General features: G+C 35.7%; 1 protein-coding gene across 1 annotated transcript in view; it reads right to left on the reverse strand.

The window, feature by feature from the left end:
* The window catches only part of LOC138696544 (gamma-aminobutyric acid receptor alpha-like), a 159,542-nt gene that overhangs the window by 44,237 nt on the left and 91,197 nt on the right, over positions 1–24,108 (reverse strand). Inside the window, exons 5-6 of the mRNA XM_069821641.1 lie at positions 6,086–6,168; positions 3,162–3,326 (exon numbers count right to left, since the gene is read on the reverse strand). Of these exons, the coding sequence (XP_069677742.1) occupies positions 3,162–3,326; positions 6,086–6,168 (248 nt within the window). The remainder of the gene's footprint in view (positions 1–3,161; positions 3,327–6,085; positions 6,169–24,108) is intronic.

Here is a 24,108-nt window from a genome sequence, read left to right on the forward strand (position 1 = left end):
ATTCTTTTACATTGTGATGTTCTAGAAAAGTGCAATAACAAAACTATAGTTAAACTGTTCAACGAAGCTATGGGTATCCTGTGGCCAAAGGGTATTATGTACGATAATGTGTTATTCTTTATTAGCGATGCTGCCCCTTATATGGTCAAAGCTGGACAAGCATTATCTGTTGTATATCCTAAATTGACTCATTTTACTTGTGTGGCGCATGCATTTCATCGTGTGGCAGAAGTGGTCAGAGACAATTTCCCTAAAGTAGATTTGTTGATTTCATCAGTGAAAAAAGTATTTCTCAAAGCTCCCAGTAGAGTTAACGTGTTGAAAGAAATGTACCCTGAAATTCCATTGCCACCAAAGCCAATTTTAACTAGATGGGGTACATGGCTAGAAGCAGTTGAATATTATGCCGAACATATAGACTCTATTAACAATGTTCTCCTTGCATTGGACTCTGAAGATGCAGTCTCAATTGATACTGCGAAAACAGTTACCTGTGACATAAGTGTGAAGAATGACTTAGCTCACATTCAGCATACATTTTCATGCATCATAAAAACGCTCAAAAGTCTCCAAAATAGGCACCTTTCACTATCTGAAAGTTTTGAAATTATAAATAGTACTGTGGAACAACTGAATCGTGGTAGAGGTAAAGTTGCAGATGCAGTAAGAGCTAAGGTGGACACTGTACTTTCAAAAAACCCTGGATATGAAGAACTACAAAAGGTTGTTGCTGTGATGAGTGGTGAATCAACAGTGAAGATTAACTTGGACTTATCCCCAGCAGACATTGTGAAATTGAATTATGTACCAGTTACTTCTTGTGACGTCGAACGCTCTTTTAGTCAGTATAAATCTATCCTCAGAGACAATAGAAGAAGATTCACTTTTCAGCACTTGAAAGAAATGTTTGTAACCTATTGTTATGGTAACAGACAATAAAAATTGTGTTTTGTTGAAACTACATTGGAAGATAAGTACGTCCATTATATTTTTTGTTTAGTTTGATTAAAATGTACCAATATTTAACGTACATAGTCATTTTTTTATAATTTTAAGTCCATATTTAATTCCATATTTTGGTAAAAATCCATATTTAATTCCATATTTTGGTAAAAATAACTACATATATATTTACATATTTCATATATTTTTAGTCCATATAAATCCGTTCCCTGCTCATAACATATTCTTCTGCTCGACGTCTTAGAGAACCACGGAACCATTCAGAAATCCCTGGTTGATCTCGAATGTGCTGATAGGCGTTGAAGACGCGCTCCTGTAGCGTTTTTTAACGTCTTCAATGGGTATTGCATATACTAACATCTTAAATGTCCCCATAACCGAGAGTCTAAGAGATTAAGATCTGGGGAACGAGTAGGCCATGGTACAGGACCTCCACGGCCAATCCATCGAAGATTAAATACTCGTGTTAGATATCGTCTGACTGTTATGGAAGTGGGCTGGTGTTCCGTCATGCATAAAACCTCATTTGCAGTCTTTGGTGGTATGGCATTCCCTCCAGTAACAGGGGCAATTGGTTGCTAAGGAACGTCGATACTAAAAACCAGTTAATCTACGGGGTAGAATGTGTGGCCCTTTTAACCTGTCACAACACAGGAATTTTAAAGTACGTTTTTCATGTTTATTGGACTCCTTTTTTTGTTGTTGTGGTGCATACTACCACCTCTCAAAATATTAGACTCTTTTTTTTAAACAACCTGGGTAAGTAGGCCTATATGTAAGTCTATATATGAGAGTGTGATATTCTTCTTTTTTTTTAGTTGGTTTAGTTTATTTAATCACGCTGTATCAACTACTAGGTTATTTAGCGTCGATGAGATTGGTGATAGCGAGATGGTATTTGGCGAGATGAGGCCGAGGATTCGCCATAGATTACCTGGCATTCACCTTAAGGTTGGGGAAAACCTCGGAAGAAACCCAACTAGGTAATCAGCCAAAGCGAACCCGCGCCCGAGCTCAACTTCAGACCGGCAGACAAGCGCCTTAACCGACTGAGCCACGCCGGTGGCGATATTTTTCTTAAAACTAAAATAATATCATTTACTTGTAAAATCGAAATGTTTTTACTTATCTGGAGCTGTAACTTTACTGTGAACACGTAGATGTTATTAACATGCAAATCAAATTCCCTTTATGTCATTATTTGAAAACTACATATACTAGGAAGATTCGGAAAGTAACGCACAACAATTTCTTTACAGTATACTATTTTGGTTAGGATGTTCAAAGTTGGCAGATAGTTTGAATCTTGCGCTACGGACAGCAATGGCTCGATTAGGTGTCACCCTGGCGGAACGAACGGTAACTACTGAGTAAAGATGGAACGTGTGCTAGCATCTTCTACTTGTGAAGAGCAGCGAGGTGTAGTCCGTTTTTTCTGAGCACAACAAAAAAAGTCCGAGTGAAATTCACAGGGAAATGTTGGAGGTGCATGGTGCTGACTTTCTGGACCGTAGCAATGTCTCCAGGTGCTGCAGATTCTTCGAAGAGGGCCGAGTAAATCTTACCGACGAAGCACATTCCGGCCGACTAGTGTCACCATCCAATTTCAGAGACATTGAGGCGGTAGTCACCCACCGTACAGTTGAGACCTTGCACCGTCTGAGTTTCACCTCTTCGGACCAATGAAGAATTCCTATGAGGCCAACGCTTCAGTTCGGATGAAGAAATGAAATCAGTCGTGCGCAGGTGGTTATACGGCCAGAAAACGGAGTTTTATGAACGAAATGTACTAAATCTGGTGTCACGATAAGAGAAATGAATCCATAGACTTTGTTCCTATGTCTAAAAATAAGTAAAATCTGTAGCTTTCTTGTGCATTATTTCGTTTTGCTTACCTATTAAATGCGTTGCCACACACACACACACACACACACACACGCACACTCACACGCGCACGCGCACACACACACACACGCACGCACGCACGCACACACACATTGTTTTGCGTTACTTTTCGATCCTCCCTTGTACATCCGTCTGGAACTGTAGTCTTCTTCTTAACCTAAAAGTGATCCACGTTTAAATCGAAAATCTTGTACACCTTAATTTGAAAACTACTTATATTTATCTATGAGAAACAGTGGTATTCCCCTTAAGTCTAGCAAAGTCTAGGTTGTCATATGATAATGAGTACTTGCAGATGGTACAGAGGGCAACATCACTACTACCGGACTGCAGGACGTCGGTCTGGTTGGCGGAGGGCGTGGCGATGAGGTCGAACTGCGACAGCTTCATGTCCTCGGCGATTGCTACCTGTCGCGCCTTGTTCCACCGGTACACCACGTCGTTGGTTGTGTAGCCGACTGCGACACAAAATTACACTTTATGTAAAACTATACTTCGTTCCATAATGTCTGACAGGCGACGTAAACATTGCCGTCGGAGAAGGAGAGAAGTATTATTGCTATTCAATCAATGGTAGAAGTCTCATTCCAAGCTTGTCTTGAATTTGGGCGAGGGTAGAACGCTTCAGACCGTTCAACTTCAAAATAAGCGTGGAATGAGGCCTCTGCACTGGTCTCTCTCTCTCCTTCTCTGTCGGCAATATTTGCGTAGACTGTCAGACGTTATGGAACGAAGTATAGTCAGTCGAACTGAGAATGCTTCCATGATTGCTAGATAATATGAGATAGACCTGCGAAGTTAGAAGGTGGCTAGGTAATAGAGAAGAAATTGTAGATGGTTATTGAAAAGAAACTTATATTTCAAACGCATCGTTTAAAAATTACTTTTCTCCATCTTAGTATTCTTTTCGTGAAGTGAAAAAATCCGGTTTGCTCCTACCAACACTTCTATTTAACATCATAATTAGGAAGGGGATAGGCTAACTCATTTTGTTACGTTATCATTGCAGATTTCAATTCATAGAATGTACAGGGACATCATTTTATTTTTACTTCAATTTTTATTGTACCTGAGTTTTTGAATGTACTTCACTCCCACCCCTTCCACACAGATCCAAGACCGCATATAGTAGCCTTACGGTCATAGTAACAGTACGTTCCAAAAATATGTTCGCGTTTTCCAGTGACGAAAGAGCTTTCAATATTGAATCATTTTCATACAGGTACTGTCGTCCATTTGCCTACGTCGTATACCGGTTTCCCCCACCAGTTTTATTCGCCAGCTAGTGGCTGGGCTGTCTTAGCTCTCTTCTGAAAACATTAATTTCTGTTAGGAATTGGACGTCTACGTAATATCATACAACTGTTTAAAATAACTTAAATAAATGGCCTCGTTAAGTAATTAACTGTCACGTAATTACCTCCATTTCTACGACCCTACGACATAACCACTTGGACGGACAGTAGATAGTATGTCTAAGTAATTTTATCTTTTCGGATCGGGCAGAAGTGAAGATTGAATTTACAGTACGTAAGGTACTCTTTTATAGAGCAGGTACAGAATTATTTCAACATGAGTTACTAGCACGAAGAACGAAACTGGTAATTGGGATTAGGTACAATAGTCTATAGTGCGATAATATGCACATTAGAACTGAAGCCTGTATCGAAATGAACGGCCACCATTTTCAAAAATGTGTTTAAATATCCATATTATGATTATTTTTCAATTTAACTTCATTCTCTATATTTTACGCTAATGTGCTGTAGGCAGTATAATATATACTGCATAACGAATACGTCCACATGGACAGCTCAGTTCGTGAGTAAAAACACTCATTGTTAATACTGTACTGTATTTTGATTAAACAAAAACCTAATGAAAATTATCAAACTCAAAAGCGCAATATTTCCTAGTTTACGTAAATGGATGAACTACTTTTCTTCCCTCCTATACCTAGTAAAGTGATTTGTTTGTACTGTATATTACGCCAGTATCATGAACTCCAGTCGTGGAAGGGGTAGCAAACGGCGTTGAGTCAGAGGTATAGGCAAGCTAATATTAAAAATGTTAGTAAAAATAAAATGATGTCCCTGTAGAAAAAATGCTAAGTGTTTAATTAAAAAAAACAAGAAAGTATTTTCTATTCAGGCCACAGAAAACATTTCACTGATTATTAATACACATTTACTTCACGCGAATACGAACTAGAACTGTGATTATTAATAAAGAATTTTATTTTATAATTATGAATTAAGATCAAGGACTAATTGAGGCAAATTTCACACTTTATGAACTTATTCAGTGTATAAACATTTCGTTGAGTGATAAAGAGACAGCGTATGCGCGATGACTTAAGGAAAAGTGAAGTTGTTTCATATCGGAGTATATAGCACGTGCCGCGTTGTCCTTCTTTTGTGTACCTGGCGAGTACAGCAGCGTTCATAGTAATATTGCAACGCAATGCGTGCAGTTGTGTTATTCTGCTCAATTATTTAGTACGCGTTGAATAGTGTTGTGCTGATTAATTCATAATGTCGAAGGCAAAACGTTCAATTCGCTCAGAGATACGAAGTGCAATTAAGAAGTATGGGAGTGACATTTTATATATTAACGAAGACAATATCATGTGTAATGTATGTAAAATTGAAATAGAAATCAGAACAACTCAGGCTATAGAGAAACACTGCAATAGTACATCACACAGGAAATGCGTTGCAATGAAATCTGAGGAACCATCTACATCATCATCATCATCATCATCATCATCATCATCATCATCATTATCATCATCATCATCATCATCATCATCATCATCATCATCATCATTTATTTGTGCGGGAAACGTTTTGCAAAGACATGTGCAACATGATGCTCAGTGCAAATATACCTCTAAAGAAATTATCTGTTTACGTTTAAAACCTGTTGAGCCAATGGTCTGAATGAAAAAAAATATAACATATAGTAAAGGTGCACCTACATTCAACGATACGTCATCCCGCATCCACTGTCTAGTGATAAATATTTTGTGCCATTTTAACGCAAGAGAGAACTAGCATAATTTACATTAATTTAGTTTATATAATAATTAGAATATTTTAGAACTATCTGAATCATGTTTAATAAGTTTAATGTTTAAACAGATGTACAAAATTTACTTTTATGTGGCAGACCATGTCAGTTTAAACAACTTAAAAGTGTTGCAAGCTTTACTTACAGCTTCCAAACTTCAAAGGGCACCGCTGGGTATCCATAGGGAAGTCCTCAAGATTCATCGGACATCCAGCTTTAATTGTCAACCTGTTAATATAACGAAAAATAAATTATCAATATATTTGCACAGCATTTGTCTCATTCTTTATCAAGGATTTCTCTTCAGGCTTTTCTGGGATGTTTTCGATTTAACTTCAAGTGAAGACGGTGAGAATCTCGTAATGCTCAATCCATATAACGTTGAATTTTCATCATAGACAAAATAGAGTATCACATATACAAAAGCAGATGTGATGTGATAGGAGGGATTCAAACTCACTGCCATATGTATGTACACGTTACGAATGCTTATCGTTATCATCCTTTGGACCATTTACCCGTTGTGATCCCATTATTGAGATTATATTATTTCAGCGTTGGTACTAGAAATAAAATACAGACTGGGCGGATATGTTTATAGCAATGTATATTTAATTGATTTCGTTTTAAAATTATGATATGTTTTGTGAATATAAGTGACAACATTAGTGGTTACAAATATGAAATACTAGTATTATTACTATATTCCATCTTTATACCCTGGTTTTCTGTTTCGTTACCAGTGTTGGCACCTATAGGAGGAGGAAAGATCTCAACTTCCAACAAACTTAGAAAACAGTGGAATGTAAAAACAATGCAAGAAGCCATAAAACAAGTTCGAGGAAAGACGTGAGACGTTTCATCTGGATTCAGTATTACGGTTGAGAGAACACCTTCTAATGAAGATGCTGAATACTAATTGTTCTGTGCTTTTCCCTAGATCATATATGTAACAGATAGGTCGGCCTTATAGGCTTTGACGTTAATAACTTTTGTCAGGTTTACTACGCTGTCATCTAGTTGTTACATAAGGAGTCATATCATAATTCTAATTTGAATTGCATTAGCGACTGTACTGCCATCTCGTGTTCGTTTACGGCGGACGGGTGGCGATCCTGGCGGTTGTTCTCTTCAAAGTGCAACCGATTTTAACATAGCGATGAGTTATCTGTTACATATATGATCTAGGGCTTTCCTTAATAGAGGCCATTTTAACTTTGCAATTTTTTAAATCTTGTAACTTGTTAATAGTATTCCATATTTGTACCTCCATTTTTATAAAGGAAATGTGTTACATTTTGAGGAAATTATTTTTTAAACGTTTTAATACATCTTACGAACTTCTAAGTCCGGTGTATCATTCACAGGGACAGATATGCTAACCGTTACTTCATAGTGGTGGACTCTCAGACATGCGTGCAGAGTCTTGCACCCCAATATCTAAAAAAAGTCGGCGCCTATGCCGGATATAACTATCTTCTATGTATATATTTGCACATACAGCTATTCAGGAATTGAGGAAGTAATAGTCAGTGGAAGCAATAATCAAACAACCAAATAATTTATCAGTCGAACAGTGAGTGAAGATAAGATTAATTTAAGCATTTTCTCGGTTGAAGAACATTTAATAATTGCAATGTGGATTCACGAACGATCGTATACTCGGCAAACAATTGCACACATTATGACCAACTTTCAACTGAATTTTCTGTAGGCGCCACCTTTTGAAGAGAACGTTATTGGTCTGGAAACGGGAGACTTTTACGACAGGATCCGCAAAGGGTCCACCTCGGACTAGGAGACCGTCGACGCGTTTGCAAACTTGTGCTGTTGTTGAAGAATCGATAACGAAATTTCCAGTTAAGTCGACTCTTAACCGTCCTGCCAAATTGAATATTTCCCATTCAACCATGATAGACCACATGTGAAAGGATTTGAAAGTCAAACCCTATCGTCCATTGTCAATTAATGAACTATCAGATGTGGAATTAATACGGCGCGAAGAAGCATGCAAATTGCTAGGGCAGTAGTTAACTGTATATAGGCCTAAAACATATCAGTTTAACATAAGCAAATATATAGTCTAAACAAAAGTAAAAATAGTTATTGTAATGAGAATTTAATTAGTTAATTAATTAACTAAGGGCGCGCAGTAGCGTCGCGTTAAGGCCTAACGCTGCAAGGCGAAACGTAGCGGGTTCGAATCCCGATGGGGTCACGAATTTTTCCATTAATCTAATATTTTCAGCCGCACTATGGCCCTGGGACCTAACAGAAATGAGTACCAGGGACATTTCCTTGCGAGCAAAGGAGGCGGGCACGTACGACTGACATCCCTACTGCCATTAAAAGCCGACTGTAAAGTTGGGAGCCTTAACCCTCTGCCCCCTCTGGGCCGATTTGGCGTGTCATGGGGTTGACTTATCTTTTAGCTTGACCACATCTGTGGAGTAACGGTTATCGCGTCTGGCCGCGAAATCAGGTGGCCCGGGTTCGATTCCCTGTCAGGGCAAGTTCCTGGTTGAGGTTTTTTCCGGGATTTTCCCTCAACCCAATATGAGCAAATGCTGGGTAACTTTCGGTGCTGGACCCCGGACTCATTTGACCGGCATTATCAACTTCTTCTCACATACGCTAAATAATCTAAGATGTTGACAAATCGTCGTAAAATAGCCTACTAAAATGAATAAATCTTTGACCTTTAATTAATTAACTATGAACTACAATTTCTTACAACGTACTAGGAACCTAAATTATATACTTACAAAGGGCTTTGTAACAACACAATTAACTAAAGATCATATACAGAGGGTGTTCATATTTTGAATCACAGTAACTTAAATGCACTTTTAGAAGACATCTTCGTTTTTCAATAATTCATACGTAAATAATAGGTGTTCCATTGTTTTAAAGTTTCTTACACATATAGACTACACAAATAATATCTGTCGTTTAGAACTTGAAATCTCTGGAAATATGCCACAAAATTTCCATGTCCTATTAGGAATAGAGTTAAAATAAACTCAGGAAAGAGATGCCCATTCTGCAGGCGGCTTTAAATAGAAGGAAAAATTATCTCCTTGCGAACCATCCAGTGAACATTTCCAACCATCTCATATTCCAAAAATTGTGAAATTTTGCTTTCAATCTCCTGTTTAACCAATGACACCGGTATTTGGTATAGTGATGTCATTCTTCCGAAGAAGCTGCTTGTTTGACCGGTTCATCTGCTCTTTAGTAACCTAAAGTGCCAATGTAGACAATTATGATTGTGTGAATTTATAATTATTAGACGACATTAAGATATATAGATCATTATGCGGAGACTAAGAGGAAGGCAGAAAATAGGAAAGACTGGAGAATGCTGGGTTTGCATTGAAAGACATTCCGCTGGTCAGAACACTGTGAATGAATGAATTGACCTACACGAGTAGCTGAAGATGCAGGCATCATAGCTTTCGGTTCTCGTTGGTTTCTTAAAATCCACCACTGATGCACAATGGCTGACTGTGTTTGTTTCTAAAGCGGAGTAAGCGAAAAGGACATAGATGGGGGTGTCTCATGTTTATCATTTATGCATATAGTGCTGCCTTATCCAGGGACATAATTTTATTTTTACTTCAATTTTTATTGTACCTGAGTTTTTGAATGTACTTCACTCCCACCCGCTCTACTAGTAAACTTTCAATCATCCTCCACACAGAACCAACGCTGCGTATGCAGTCAAAGTTGCCTCACGGTAATAGTAAACAGTACTGAGTTAGTGAGTATAGTACGTTCCAGAAATATGTTCACTTTTTCTAGTGACGAAAAAGCTTTCAATATTGAATCATATTTTCGCACACATACTGTCGTCCGTTTGCCTACGTCGCATCCCGGTTTCCTCCACCCGCTTCTGCTCGCCCCTCTGTAAAGGCTAGTGGCTGGGCTGTCTTAGCTTTTTTCTGAAAACATTAATTTCTGTTAGGAATTGGATGTCTATGTAATATTATAAAAATGTTTAAAATAACTTAAATAAAAGGCTTCGTTAAGTAATTAACTGTCACATGATTTACCCCTTTCTACGATCCTGCGACAAAACCACTTGGAAGGACAGTAGATAGCATGTCTGAGTAATTTTATCTTTTCGGATCGGACAGAAGTGAAGATTGAATTTACAGTACGTAAGGTACTCTTTTCTAGAGTAGGTACAGAATTATTTCAACGTGAGTTACTAGTACGAAGGACGAAACTGCTAATTGGAATTAGGTACAATAGTCTATAATGCGATAATATGCTCAAAAGAACTGAAGCTTGTATCGAAATTAACGGCCACCATTTTTACATATGTGTTTAAATATCCATATTATGATTATTTTTCAATTTAACTTCATCTCTAAATTGTACGCTAATGTGCTATAGACAGTATAATATACACGGCATAATGAATACGTTAGCATGGATAGCTCAATTCGTGAGTAAAAACACTTATTGTTAATACAGTACTGTATTTTGATTAAACAAAAACCTAATGAAAATTATCAAATTCAAAATCGCGATATTTCCTAGTTTACGTAAATGGAGAACTACTTTTCTTCCCTTCTATACCTAGTAAAGTCATTTGTTTGTATTTTACGCCAGTATCATCGAACTCCAGTCTTGGAAGGGAGTAGCAAACGGTGTTTCCGGTTCTCAACCGTTAATCCAAAGGTATAGCCAGGTTAATATTAAAAATGTTAGTAAAAATAAAATGATGTCCCTGTAGTTGCTATAGATACTAGCATTACACTTATTTTATACGCATCATTCTACAGGTGAAATATAGAACACAACGGTGAAAGTTCCAATCTTTTATGGTAGGTTTCCAATCCATTTACAGATGTAACAAATGCACATCCTACCTTAGCGATTAGTTATACAATTAAGCTGAAAACAAATTAAGAAGAAAGAAAAAATATGAATGTTTCTTGTAATGAGTGTATAGAAATCTTATTTTGGAGAAATTGCTGACCTCAAACGCTTATAACTTAAACGTGTTCAAATCTACTCTTCAAGCCATACAACTTAGTATGTTTTTCATTAAAATGCTTTTCTCATCCATGCATTTTCCTTGTAAGTTAAAAAATAAGTCGTAGAATTATTGTGATCTCTGCAACACTCTGTATAAGCATAGGCGGATTGTACCGTTCCTCAAAGCGATATCAGGTATTCTTCTTATACCTACACTAGAAATGTTATTGATGTGGGTTCCCTGTGGTTGCTATCGACTTTGCTTCTCCTTCTTTGATCCTGTGTATCAACGAGAAAATTAAATCAACGCTTGAAATTACAATTTCAAAGAACGGGGCTGGATGAGGCAAGCTAATTAAGAATTATCGATGGAATTGTATCTCTGCCTTCGGAAACTTTTATTGATTAGATGTGCGTTATAACTTCACTCCAATTATGGGTTACATATAACCTTGAATACTGCTGCAGTGATATCCTACACCGAAGCCTCTGTAAAACGTTCTTTATCACAATCTAGAAAGCATCATATTATTTTATTCCACTGATTAACTGTACATGTTTGAACTAATATCTGAAGAATAGAAAGTCTACTTTTGCACATATTGTAGTGAAATAGGGATTTTGGTTGCCGCTGTCTTCTTGATGTACTTCTTCACGTGACTGAAGTCATTTCCATCTCTTTTTGATATGATTGTAGTAGTGTTTCTTTTTACTACTCTTTCCACTACACAGATTATTATTTTAGCGCCTAAATTCAAAGTGGAAGAAAAATGGTTTCTTAAGGGGTTAAGTACAGCTTACGGGAGTAAAATTTTGGAAATATTCAACATTTTTTTCCTCCATTACTGTATTTTGTACAGTCATGAAAATTAGTATGTGTAAAACACTGTCCTTCTGCTATACCAAAAAGAAAAAACTTTCACGATAAAAAATTACATTTTTTTTTTCCAAAATTGAGTTCACTGTGCAGTGATGAAACGTCTCCCACATGTGACGAAAATTTTGGTGTGTATTTATGCATGTCATATACGGTATACAATATGATGCAAGATCACTTCTCTACTTTTGATAGATTGTCTGATAAAAAACAAATTCATTTTAAAAATGGTCAAATATCAGTATTTTCTTCTAACACAAAAAAAATATTTTTTAAGGAATGTAGTTGAAGACCATGATATTGTAAACATGAGTTTCAGCAATAAAATAAAAGAGAGAGAACATGAAAAAGTTAACAAGTTTATGAGTTATGAGGCAAATGCTTCATCACTGCACAGTGAACTACCACCATTATGAATTTGGAAAAAAAAAGTATAAATAATTTTTTTTAAATCGCAAAAATATTTTTTTTGTATAGCAGAAGGCCAGTGTTTTACACAAACTAATTTTCATTATTGTACAATATACAGTAATAGAGGAAAAAAATATTGAATATTTCCAAAAATTTTACTGCTGTAAACTGTACTTAACCCCTTAATTTTGCATGGATGCCTCTTATCAGGTGCAGGATTCTACGAAAACGAGCCCACAGCATTACGTCCCTCCATAAAGAAGCCATGCTCAGGATTTTATCGCTATTTAAAATTCAGCGCCCTCTAGATTTAAACTGCTTGCCTCGGTTTGTGTTAAATTTCCCCTTTTTTCTTCTTTAATCAAGTTAATGCAGTATGAAAAACAGTGCGGCACGATGTAATACTATGACTGTGATGTAGGTCTATGGAAGAACCTTCTGAAAGAATGTGAACGCTTGATGTAGTATATATATATATATATATTTTTTTTTTCCATTACTTATTCTGGCAATTTGTGTTAAAATTGTTTGATACATTACAAAATAACACATTTTGTATTAAGAATCTCACTAATAAACTTTGTATCGATTTATTAAAGAGTGTGTAGGCCTACTTTTTCGCAGTCTATTATTATTATTATTATTATTATTATTATTATCATCATCATCATCATTATTAACATCATAATGATCGTCTTCGTAGCGCAGTTGGTAGATCGTGGTATTTGTGACAGTGAAAGCCAAGATATTTGAGGGTTTTTACGTAGAACGTCTTTCTCCTCACCAGGTACGGTGGAATTACTTGGAAATTGACCACCACAGTTAAATTAAACATCCTCTTGCCGTCAGGAACGAGAAGACAAGGAGAAGGGTAATAAAAGGAGAACAAGGGGAATACAAGAACAAGAGAAATAAAAGGAGAAGAAAGGGAATAGAAGGAGAAGAAGGGAAATGCAAGGACAAGAGGAACAAAAGGAGAAGAAAGGAAATAGAAGGAGAACAAGGGGAATACAAAGAGACCAAGGGGAATACAAGTAGAAAACAAAGGGAAAAAGGGTAATTCAAAGAAAACTAGGGGAATACAAGGACAATGAGGGAAATTCAAGAAGAACACAAGGAAAACAAGGGAGATACCAGGAGAACAAGGAGAATACAAGGAGAACAAGAGGAATAAAAGGAGAAGAAAGGGAATAGAAGGAGAACAAGAGGTATACAAGGAGAACAAGGGGAATAAAATGAGAACAAGGAGAATACAAGGAGAACAAGGGGAATACAAGAACAAGAGGAATAAAAGGAGAAGAAAGGGAATAGAAGAACAATGGGAATACAAGAACAAGAGGAAGAAAAGGAGAAGAAAGTAAATAGAAGGAGAACAATGGGAATACAAAAACAAGAGGAATAAAAGGAGAAGAAAGGAAATAGAAGGAGAACAATGGGAATACAAGAACAAGAAGATTAAAAGGAAAAGAAAGGGAATAGAAGGAGAAAAACGGGAATAAAAGAAGACCAAGGGAAATACAAGGCGAACACAAGGGAAACAAGGGAAATTCAAAGAAAACAAGAGGAATACAAGGAGAACGAGGGAAATTCAAGGAGAACACAAGGAAAACAAGGGAGATACAAGGAGAACAAAAAGAAGTCAAGGAAAACACAAGGAAACCAAAGGGAATGCAAGGAGAACAAGGGAATACAATGAGAACAAGAGGAATAAAATGAGAACAAAGAGAATATAGGGAGAACAAGGATAACACAAGGAAAATAAGGGACACAAGGGGAATACAAGGAGATCAAGGTGAAGACGTGGAGAAAAACGAGAATGCAAGGAGAACAAGAGGAAGACAAGGAGAACAAGGACAATATAAGGAGAACAAATAACACACCAGGAGAACGGGGGAAGGCAAGGAGAACAAGGGAATAGAATGACCACAAGAGGAACGCAAAGAGAATGAGAAGACATGGAGAAAAAGGCGAAGACAAGAAGAACAAGGGGAGATGAGAAGAACAAGTAGAACAGAAAGAGAAACGCGGGAAATACAAGAACAACGGGAATGCAACGAGAACAAGAGGACGACTAGGCGAACAAGGGAAATACGTACAAAGAGAACAATTTTGAGGAGCAGGAGAACAAGGAGAATATAATAATAATAATAACAATAATAATAATAATAATAATTTATGATATATTAGACGATTAGTAAGGCTGTTAGACTATTCGTCATAAATCGCTTCAGGTAGACACTTTAACCCGAGAATATACACTAGCAGGAGAGAAAGCGGGCAGGGGCTCAAAGACAACGTGACAGTAACATGGAGGAGTCCGTCATCCAGACAGACGTTATTAATGCTGCACGTGTAGCTGGGACTTTTTATTTCGCCGTGAGGGAGCAATCCTGCACATGCGAGATCTAAGGGGATTACAGCCCAAAACAGAGTAATGTCAAAGCCAGTCTTATTGCGGCAAAGACCGCGTATAACAGTAATGATACATCTCAAACTTGCAGACAACTGCTGGATAATGGATCGGGGTAATCAATTATACTCTCAAAATTAGAGATAGGTTTTATCAGTGATTTCCAAAGTTTTTGAAGGCGCAACACTTTTGTGCGAGATTTTGTTTGCGCAACCCCTCCCCCCACTACCGTATCAGTACTTAACCTCGTTCGAAAAATACAATCCCTGTAAAATCGAAGGCAACGACAGTTTTACTCAAAACCAGTGATACCATCCAACTTCTAATGTACCTGTAGGCCTGCCTACCTGCAAGACAAGAAATTGGAATATGCAAACCTATTTTCCAATTCTCTTTCACTTCTTAGAATGTATATATTTTTTGAACATTTAACACTTTGAATAGTAGCTTGCAATTCCACGATGTTAAATAATAACAATCAGAGATGAAATCGACAGATTTTTAAGGAAACTTGATTTCTGATAGACATCAATTGACAAAAAGAACTTTGATTCATTGCAGTGTATTAAATAATATGTTGTTGATTCAAATATTTCACTGCATGAAGCATAACCATTCATACAAAGCCATGGATTGTGGAAACAAGCTTGCACATTACCTGTTGGAGGACTCTAAAATAGCATCCAAAATGATATATAGTAGAACAAAAGCAGAGTTAATAGTGAAGGATGTGTTGGGATCTTGTATAATGACTGATATTGTTAGTGACCTTAAAAAAGTGAAGTTTTTCTCTGCTTGTATTGATACCTCGAACAAAGGAAACAGAAAGTTTCATCCTGTTTGTGTACAGTATTTTACCTCCCAAAAAAGGTAACTTATTTGTGTGAAAATCTTAGATTATTTTATGGAAGAATCCCACGGAACTGCCAAAGCTATAAATCTGATTGTGTTAAATTATCATGAGCTAAGCATGGTCTGTCTTTTTGTAAAGTTTCTGCATTTTGTGCTGATAACACAATAATTGCTGATTTCAGGTGGAATATAAAATGCTTTTCGGCATGCTTTAGATATTTAGATATAGATGTAGAGAGCATTGTCTTGAAAACAAATGAATGGCGAATTTGCAAAACGACTTAAGTCCCTAGAAGTAGTTTTGAGAAAATTAAAGAAAACTGTTTTTAGCCTCGCTGAACCATATATTGTTACAATATAATTTTTTTTTATATATAAGAGATATATAAGAGAAATAGCTTTATTATAAAAATTCATATTTTTATATTCTTCTTCAGGTCGTAAAAATTTAATTACCTTCAGGACTTAAGTTGTTCTGCAAATTAACTTTAATCCTGTATCATAATTATTAGGTTACTGACACATAAACATGTTTAACTAAATGTATTTATACCAAAATCATAAAATAACTTATTGCAATTGTTGAACAACATTATTTTGAACAATTTGTTAATCACAAGAGCACAGACAACTCTTATGAGTGTTATAACAAGACCACAGCTTAGTTTCATCTTTCAATTCTTGTTGTCTCCCATGCTATAATGTTTTCGTAAAATGTATGCACATCTTCTTCATCACAATGTACTTAAGCATTTTAGGAATATCTTGAATTTTGGTTTCATTGATCGGGGATAAACCATTGTGTTGGAAAGTGAGGAGAAAGAATGATGCTGAAAATGATCAAGAAGTAGAAAGGGAATTGATTGTGTCACTGGCTGAATAGAACTGCCTACTGAAGAATGCACTGGAAGGAATGGTAAATGTGAGATAAGTTCGGAAAGAATTACCAATGACAACGGACAAAAAAAAAATTGTCAGCTGAGTGTATGATTAAGATTACATATTATGTAACTTTCTTCAGCACTTGACAGGAAAAACAACTTAAGTCCAAGACTAAAGTCGTTTTACCCCTTAACCAAATGTTCTGCTGCTAATAAAAACTATACAAAAGTCGTGGATTAAAGTTATTCTGCTACTAAACGATGTCCCTTGCATACAGTAACATAATCATGCTCTCAACTCAAAACCCCAAAATGTGGACTTAAGTCGTTTTGCAAACTCACCATTCAAATATATCCATATTTATCTAATTCTGCTGTTCGCAATATTCATGGTCTTTTATGTCACTGTCATTGTTGTTACTGATTTGCAAAAGTGTCCGAATTGGCTTTGGCCAGTGAGACAAAGAACTGAGAAAATGTGAAGTAATAGCTGGCCAAGAATTAATCAGTCTATCTATAGTTGGGCCTAAAGTTAACCATCTTGTTCTTACGTGTTAGTAAGTTTTTGCCACTCTAAATCATTGAATGAAAATACTTCTTTCAACGCAATACAGTAATTGAATCCATCTTTTATTTTATTTTAGTAGGTTATTTTACGACGCTTTATCAACAGCTTAGGTTATTTATCGTCTGAATGAGATGAAGGTGATAATGCCGGTGAAATGAGTCCGGGGTCCAGCACCGAAAGTTACCCAGCATTTGCTCATATTGGGTTGAGGGAAAACCCCGGAAAAAAACCTCAACCAAGTAACTTGCCCCGACCGGGAATCGAACCCGGGCCACCTGGTTTCGCAGCCAGACGCGCTGACCGTTACTCCACAGGTGTGGACGAATTCATCTTCTTGTGCTTCCTGAAAGTCCCAAGAGATGTCCGGAGCTTGACAAACATAGAAAAGAAGTGATCGATAATGATTCTACCTAGTGAAAAATTTGAAACTAAATGCATGTATGAAGTATAGTATACTATACACCAGGATCAAGAAAGTCAAGTAGATGAACATCATCCACAGTGGTAAATCTCAAACGATATGTCATGTCTTAACACCGAATTAGGTCTACGGTAAACTTTGTTCACGTCCACGTTATCCTGCTAGAGACAGCGGGTCCGTTATTGACATAACGTGAGGTGAATGGCTATGATTGGCTCTTTCATCAACGACGTCAACATAACGTTAACCGTTTAATGCATCAAGAGATTATTAGTCTAGACCCACCATTACTTGGTTATCAACTCTCTTGTAACAGACGTCACGATCGTAACGGTGAAATTACCTCCATTGAAGAAAAGTGGGAACATGACGAATGATAATAATGTATTTGGTCCAGTTCCGACTACATAATGATCCCATCGACATTTAATGATTAATCTATTTAGCCGTGTTTTTATGATAAGTTAGTTATTTATTCTTCCTTTTTATGTATTTTTTTTCAGACTTTTAGGGCCGGTATTATAAACGCCGTTTAAACCTTAGGCCTACGTTCAGTTTAAACTGAAGTTTTTCGTTCTGCTTCGTATTATAAACCTTAACTACCAGTTAATCTTGAGTTAACTTGAGTTTAACTTGGTCGGCAGTTCTCTGCCGTTTAAATTGCAGTTCAAGGGTCAACAGTGCAAGATGGCGGTTCCCGCAGTACACATGGATATTGCAGAAGTTTTCCAAGAACTTATGAGTGACGATATGTGAGTGATCAATATTACTGAACGACCACGGCGGCCAAGAATTCTTCGAAATAGAGTCCACCACATGAACGTGAGTTTTAAAACAGATTGAGGTTTTCGAAGCAGACAGTCCTAGCTTTCAGAATTAGGCTTATAGTCCTAACCTTGTTTCGAAAAATTGAAACTCGGATACAACATGCAACAGAAAAATGAGAAAGTGCAAAAATATGTGTTTTAGGGTCTGAATTTAATGATTATTTGAAAAGATAAATGATTTCTTTTTTATTTGTGAAAACATTCCGTTGAATCTCTGCTTCAGTTACTAGTTTCGCTGCGCTATTTTTCCTCTGGTAGTAGACATGGAAGATTTCGGAGGTGTCCGTAAATGTACTATAAACCTATTGCGCATTGTGCTGTGTGTGGCAGACAGTCTGCTAGTAAGATTTACTATGGGGTCTGATTTATAAACACACTAATAATGTTACCTAATTTTACTAGACTCGTAAAAAGAATTTTATTGTTTGACTGAATTCTATTTCATAAATATTCTAGATAACAGATAAAATACGCACACTAATATTATGACTTCATTACTCAGTTGATTCTGTGTGGAGTTACGTCGCGGATGGTCATGCAAGGTTTAGTTTGGTTGCATTGTGTTTGGGAGTGTAATGTTGGTAGCCAGCGTTAAGAAACTATTTGAGGTTAAGTCTGACAAGCATACTGAAGTACGCGGTATTGATCCTCTTTAGGTTTTTTATGATACTCTCTCTGATATCGAAGAACAAAGATGTTTCTTAATGAAGATTCTCCACTAGCGTCGGCTATTTTAAATCAATGATATAATTAAACAGTTGCGATGTTCTTCTTTTCTTTCCTAGCAGTAATACCAATCGTATTTCACTACGGTTTAACTTAACCGAGACTCTGTAATAAGGCACGTTGAGTTAAACTCATGGTTAGGTTTAACGTAGGTTTAACATAATCTTTAGATTAACCATATTTATAAAACCGGGCCTAAGTCTGCATAACACGTAACATTGTGCCAAAAGTTGGAGTAACATATTAATGAAATACGAGGGTAAATGTCTCAAGTTTCTGAACAGTCGAAGGTATGTAAATTGAACACTAACACCACAACGATATTGCTGGAAGTAGTGAGATTTCCTCGTGATATTTGATGCTAAATGAAGTATCGTTAAATCAGGTAGCCGAGAGCTTTGTGTGCGCGGGACAGACCATTTGATGGCACTCCACGAACCGCAGAGAACCCGACATCTGTGCCACTTGAAAACCATCCACGCCAGATAAGTGAGTGATCCGCGTTTCGAATCCAGGCCGCAATCAAAGCACTGCCCACTTCCCTTTCAGACACAACTGCTTTATCCCACGGGTTGTAAGTAACTGCCATGCATTCCAAACCGCAGTAATTTAGCCGCTGTACGCAGACGGGTTAAGGACTCTTATGCTAGCGCCACAGTCGAAGCACTTGGAATTTATATTCATACACCGCTATCCGACGATCGTATGCTTGAAATTCCTGAATGATGAACTTAATTGTACGAATTCTATCGTGAAGAAAATTTCAAAGTATAGGCCTAATACTAATTAAATGAGTAGGTAAGCAAGTAAATATATGAATTACGATATAAATTGCAAAGGGAAAATAAATGCAATATCTTTTAAATAAATAATCACTCAAATAAATATAACTGAAATTAATAAATAGATAAAATAAGTTTATGAATAAACAAAAGAAACGTATGAGCAATAAATATGTAATTATATTTGTAACCAATAAATAAATAAATAAATAAATAAATAAATAAATAAATAAATAAATAAATAAATAAATAAATAAATAAATAAATAAATAAGTAAATGAATGAATGAATGAATAAATAAATGAATGAATGAATGAATGAATGAATGAGTGAATGAATAAGTAAGTAAATAAATAAATAGGTAAGTAAATAAATAAATGAATGAATGAATGAATGAATGAATAAATAGTAAGTAAATAAATAAATAAATAAATAGATAGATAAATAAATAAATAGATAAATAAATAAATAAATAAATAAATAAATAAATAAATAAATAAATAAATAAATAAATAAATAAACAGACAAGTAAACAAGTAAATAAACAAAGAAACAAGTAAACAGGTAAACACGTAAACAAACAAAGGAAAAACAAACGAACAAAGAAAGAAAAGGAGAAAAGAAAGAAGAGAAACAAGCAAATAAATAAACAACTAGATAAATAAATAACAAATAAATAAATAAATAAATAAATAAATAAATAAATAAATAAATAAATAAATAAATAAATAAATAAATAAATAAATAAATAAATAAATGAATGAGTAAATAAGTAAGTAAGTAAATAAATAAATAGGTAAGAAAATAAATAAATAAATAAACAGACCAGTAAACAGATAAATAAACAAATAAACAAGTAAACACGTAAACAAACAAGGGAAAACAAACGAACAAAGAAAGAAAAAGAAAAAATAAAGAAGAAAACAAGCAAATAAATAAATAAATAGATAAATAAATAAAAATTAAATAAATAAACAAATAAATAAATAAGTAAATAAATAAATAATAATAAATGAATAAATAAAGAAGTGAATGAATTAATAAATAAGAAATAAATAAATTAATGAATGAGTATTTCAGTGCCTCACAAATTATCCTAAAATACATCCTTAATCTCTCTTCGTTCAGTCTGCGGCTTAGGACAAAATGATAATCTTACACTATTACATTGCTATTACATTGCTTACATCGTGAATGATTCGTGCTGCAGTTGTTCTGTGTATCTGTGCTATGTTCCCTGTTGAAGTACTAACACATCAGTAGGGATGGAAGTTCGGACACCGAACTTACAAAGTTAACTACAGCGCGTATTATACAATCGTGTTGCTTGCATCAACTCCGGATAGTACAGAGACTTGTACAGAGCACTACTATGCTTGAATCAAAATATTTCTCGGTATAATCAGGTGACTAAAACAAATAGGATATAACACACATTTACGAAAGCGACTTCTCATTCTGTTCTTTGTAGAGAATGGTGATACATTTAAAATAAAAATGGTGTACTCTAAGTGTCACTAATTTTGTTACAATGTAGAACTGTGTACATTCGTAAATTGTCAAATATAAACCTGTTTCGATTGTCACTCAAACAAGAAAATGTTCTTTCGACATCACACGATATTATTGGTGCGAATTTGAAATAGTTTTTATTTATTATAATCTTGTGTCTGTTCACTATTTCGTTCAAATTGCACTTCACAGAGTTTAGAATATGCAGGATGTTTGCAAGAACACTATTTAGTTTTATTTAACTCTTCTATTGTTATCAAAAGCTGATCGTGTAACACGAGGGTAAGTATAGTGTGCGCATGGTTGTTGGAATAGGCAATTTTCTAGACGTATAGTTTTCAATGAAGTGTTATGTGGATCCTTAAGTTTATGGAACGGAATATTCGCACGTATCAGCATTAGATAGGCCTACAAGTCATAATAAAAAGTGGATTGATCCGAAATTGCATCACTCAACAATTTCAGATGTTCGATGTGTCTTTTAAGTTTTTTTTTTTTTTTGGCGAAGATTCAAATTTATTTTATTTATTTAAAATTTACATTTGAAATGAATACATATGAATAGATACCCGAAATGAGCATATGCTCGTGCTCGGGTACAGTCCAGTAGTCTACATAAAAAAGTAACGATGCTTTTGTAAATCATGACGCTTACTAACTTTTATGTCTAACTTACATACATTACACCATTATATATGTAGTTCTTGGCTGAAAAATAATCATATCCGAAGTCTTTTACAAGCACAGGCAAAGTTACAGATTTTATTGGCGGGATTTTAATATATCTTCACAGTACATTCGCTAGATCACAACTGAAATCTTGACGAAAGGTTTAGTTTTTAAACAGAAAATAAGTATGCTGTGTCGAAACAACCTATTAGAATGCAGCAAACAATACAAAACTCACACCCATTAAACTTCGAATGAACAGAGGTCCCTTCACGCGAAGTCCTTCATTTTGCCTGAAGGTATATCAATAAAGTAAATAACTAAGGTCATTCTATAGCCAGTGTTGCTTGAACTTGTAGACGCTTGTAGGCAATTTTTTGGTGTCCAGACTTCGTTCCCTACATATCGTAATGTTGTAGGCCGCCAGTTCATAGGAGAAATAGGATTAGGCTAATCCTGTTTGTGTGATATTCCAAGTGATCCATCCGTTGCAGCGGAAGTGACACTGTAGAAAAGGAAATATCTCCTGAAATTTTCAGTCACCTAATACTTCGTAAGAATTTTCTCTTTTAAATTTTAACGCTCACCATCATCCCTATCTAAGTAATCAAAATACAATAATTTGTTTTCAAAATCATCAGCAGTGAATCTTGTTACCATTTTATTTTACTACTAGCCTATTTACTGGTTACCTCCTTTAACCGCCCGAATACGGTCGGTTAGATATTACTGTTATTAACCTCTTGTTTATGTCCTGACCGAGATCGATGTAACGTGAAAATTCTTAACCAGAGGCTAGGTGGCAATTTTAATCGGTGGTTACACAAAACGGCGTTGATGTACGTGGCCATAAAAAATAACGGGGAAAACAAAGGCCAAATGAAAGCCATGCTCTATTCGTATTGTATTGTATTTATTAACATTCCATGGGTCCACACCTGTGGAGTAACGGTTAGCGCGTTTGGCCGCGAAACCAGGTGGCCTGGGTTCGATTCCCGGTCGGGGCAAGTTACCTGGTTGAGGTTTTTTCCGAGGTTTTCCCTCAACCCAATATGAGCAAATGCTGGGTAAATTTCGGTGCTGGACCCTGGACTCATTTCACCGGCATTATCACCTTCATCTCATTCAGACGCTAAATAACGTAAGCTGTTGACAAAGCGTCGTAAAACAACCTACTACATTAAAAAAAATTCCATGGCATTCGTACATTGCTTCACACCTAGAGTATGGAAAAGGTAAAAAACCTTAATACTACTATAAAGTCATAGGGCCATATTCATAGACATTCTTAGTGCGGGCTTCCGGTGGATGATCAGCGAACTAAAGTTTTTCGTATTCATAAACCAGTGTTAGCAATATAATATGATATGAACCCTGTACAAGTAATCAGTCGATAGCCGAGGTTAGTTTAGCTCGCTCGTAGCGCGGGCTAGCGAAATGTCTATGCATAGCACTCTTAATTTATAGTCACAGTCTAGTTGAAATATATACAGAAGAGATTTACAATATAATCTACTAGTACAACACAAAGTTTTAGTATCAATTTCATGAAGCGTTGTTGAATGTTATGAATTCACCTACAGAATAGAAGGCGTGAGAAATTAATACTTCTTTAATTTGGTTCTAAATAATCTTATGTTTTGAATTTAACTTTTTATATCGATAGAGATGGCATTAAACATTTTACTGCCATATAATGCACTCCTTTTTGATAGCACGATAGATTTGCCGATTGAGTATGAAAGTCATTTTTGACGCGTATTTATGCTATGAACTGTTGAATTAGTTAAAAAGTTTTCACGATTACATACGAGGAAGATTATTAATGAAAAAATATATATTGGCAAGCCATGGGCATTATTTGTAGTTTTTTTTTAAATATGGTAGTTCTACATGATCCCCTAGATTTGGCACCTACTATTATTCTAAAAAATTAATTAACTAATAATTTTTGTAATTGTAAAAAAATAAGTAATGCAGTGTTTCTATCTTTCCTTTCGTTTTTACTTCCTCATTTTGCATCAACTTATTCTTATAACAAGCTAATGCTACGTTTAAGAGGATATATCTTTGGAGAAACACTGGACTCCCTCACATTATGGGCCTTACTGACTATGTGGTCAGCACGATGCAGGAGATATCATAGGACAAGACAAAGGAAAAACATCCAGTCCGTAGGATAGATACCTCTTCCCAAACCACTTGGCTGGGAAGCTTCCAGAGCCATAACGGCGGGCCAGTAA

This window comes from Periplaneta americana, chromosome 3 (genome assembly GCF_040183065.1).
Source record: "Periplaneta americana isolate PAMFEO1 chromosome 3, P.americana_PAMFEO1_priV1, whole genome shotgun sequence".
Classification (NCBI taxonomy): Eukaryota; Metazoa; Arthropoda; class Insecta; order Blattodea; family Blattidae; genus Periplaneta; species Periplaneta americana.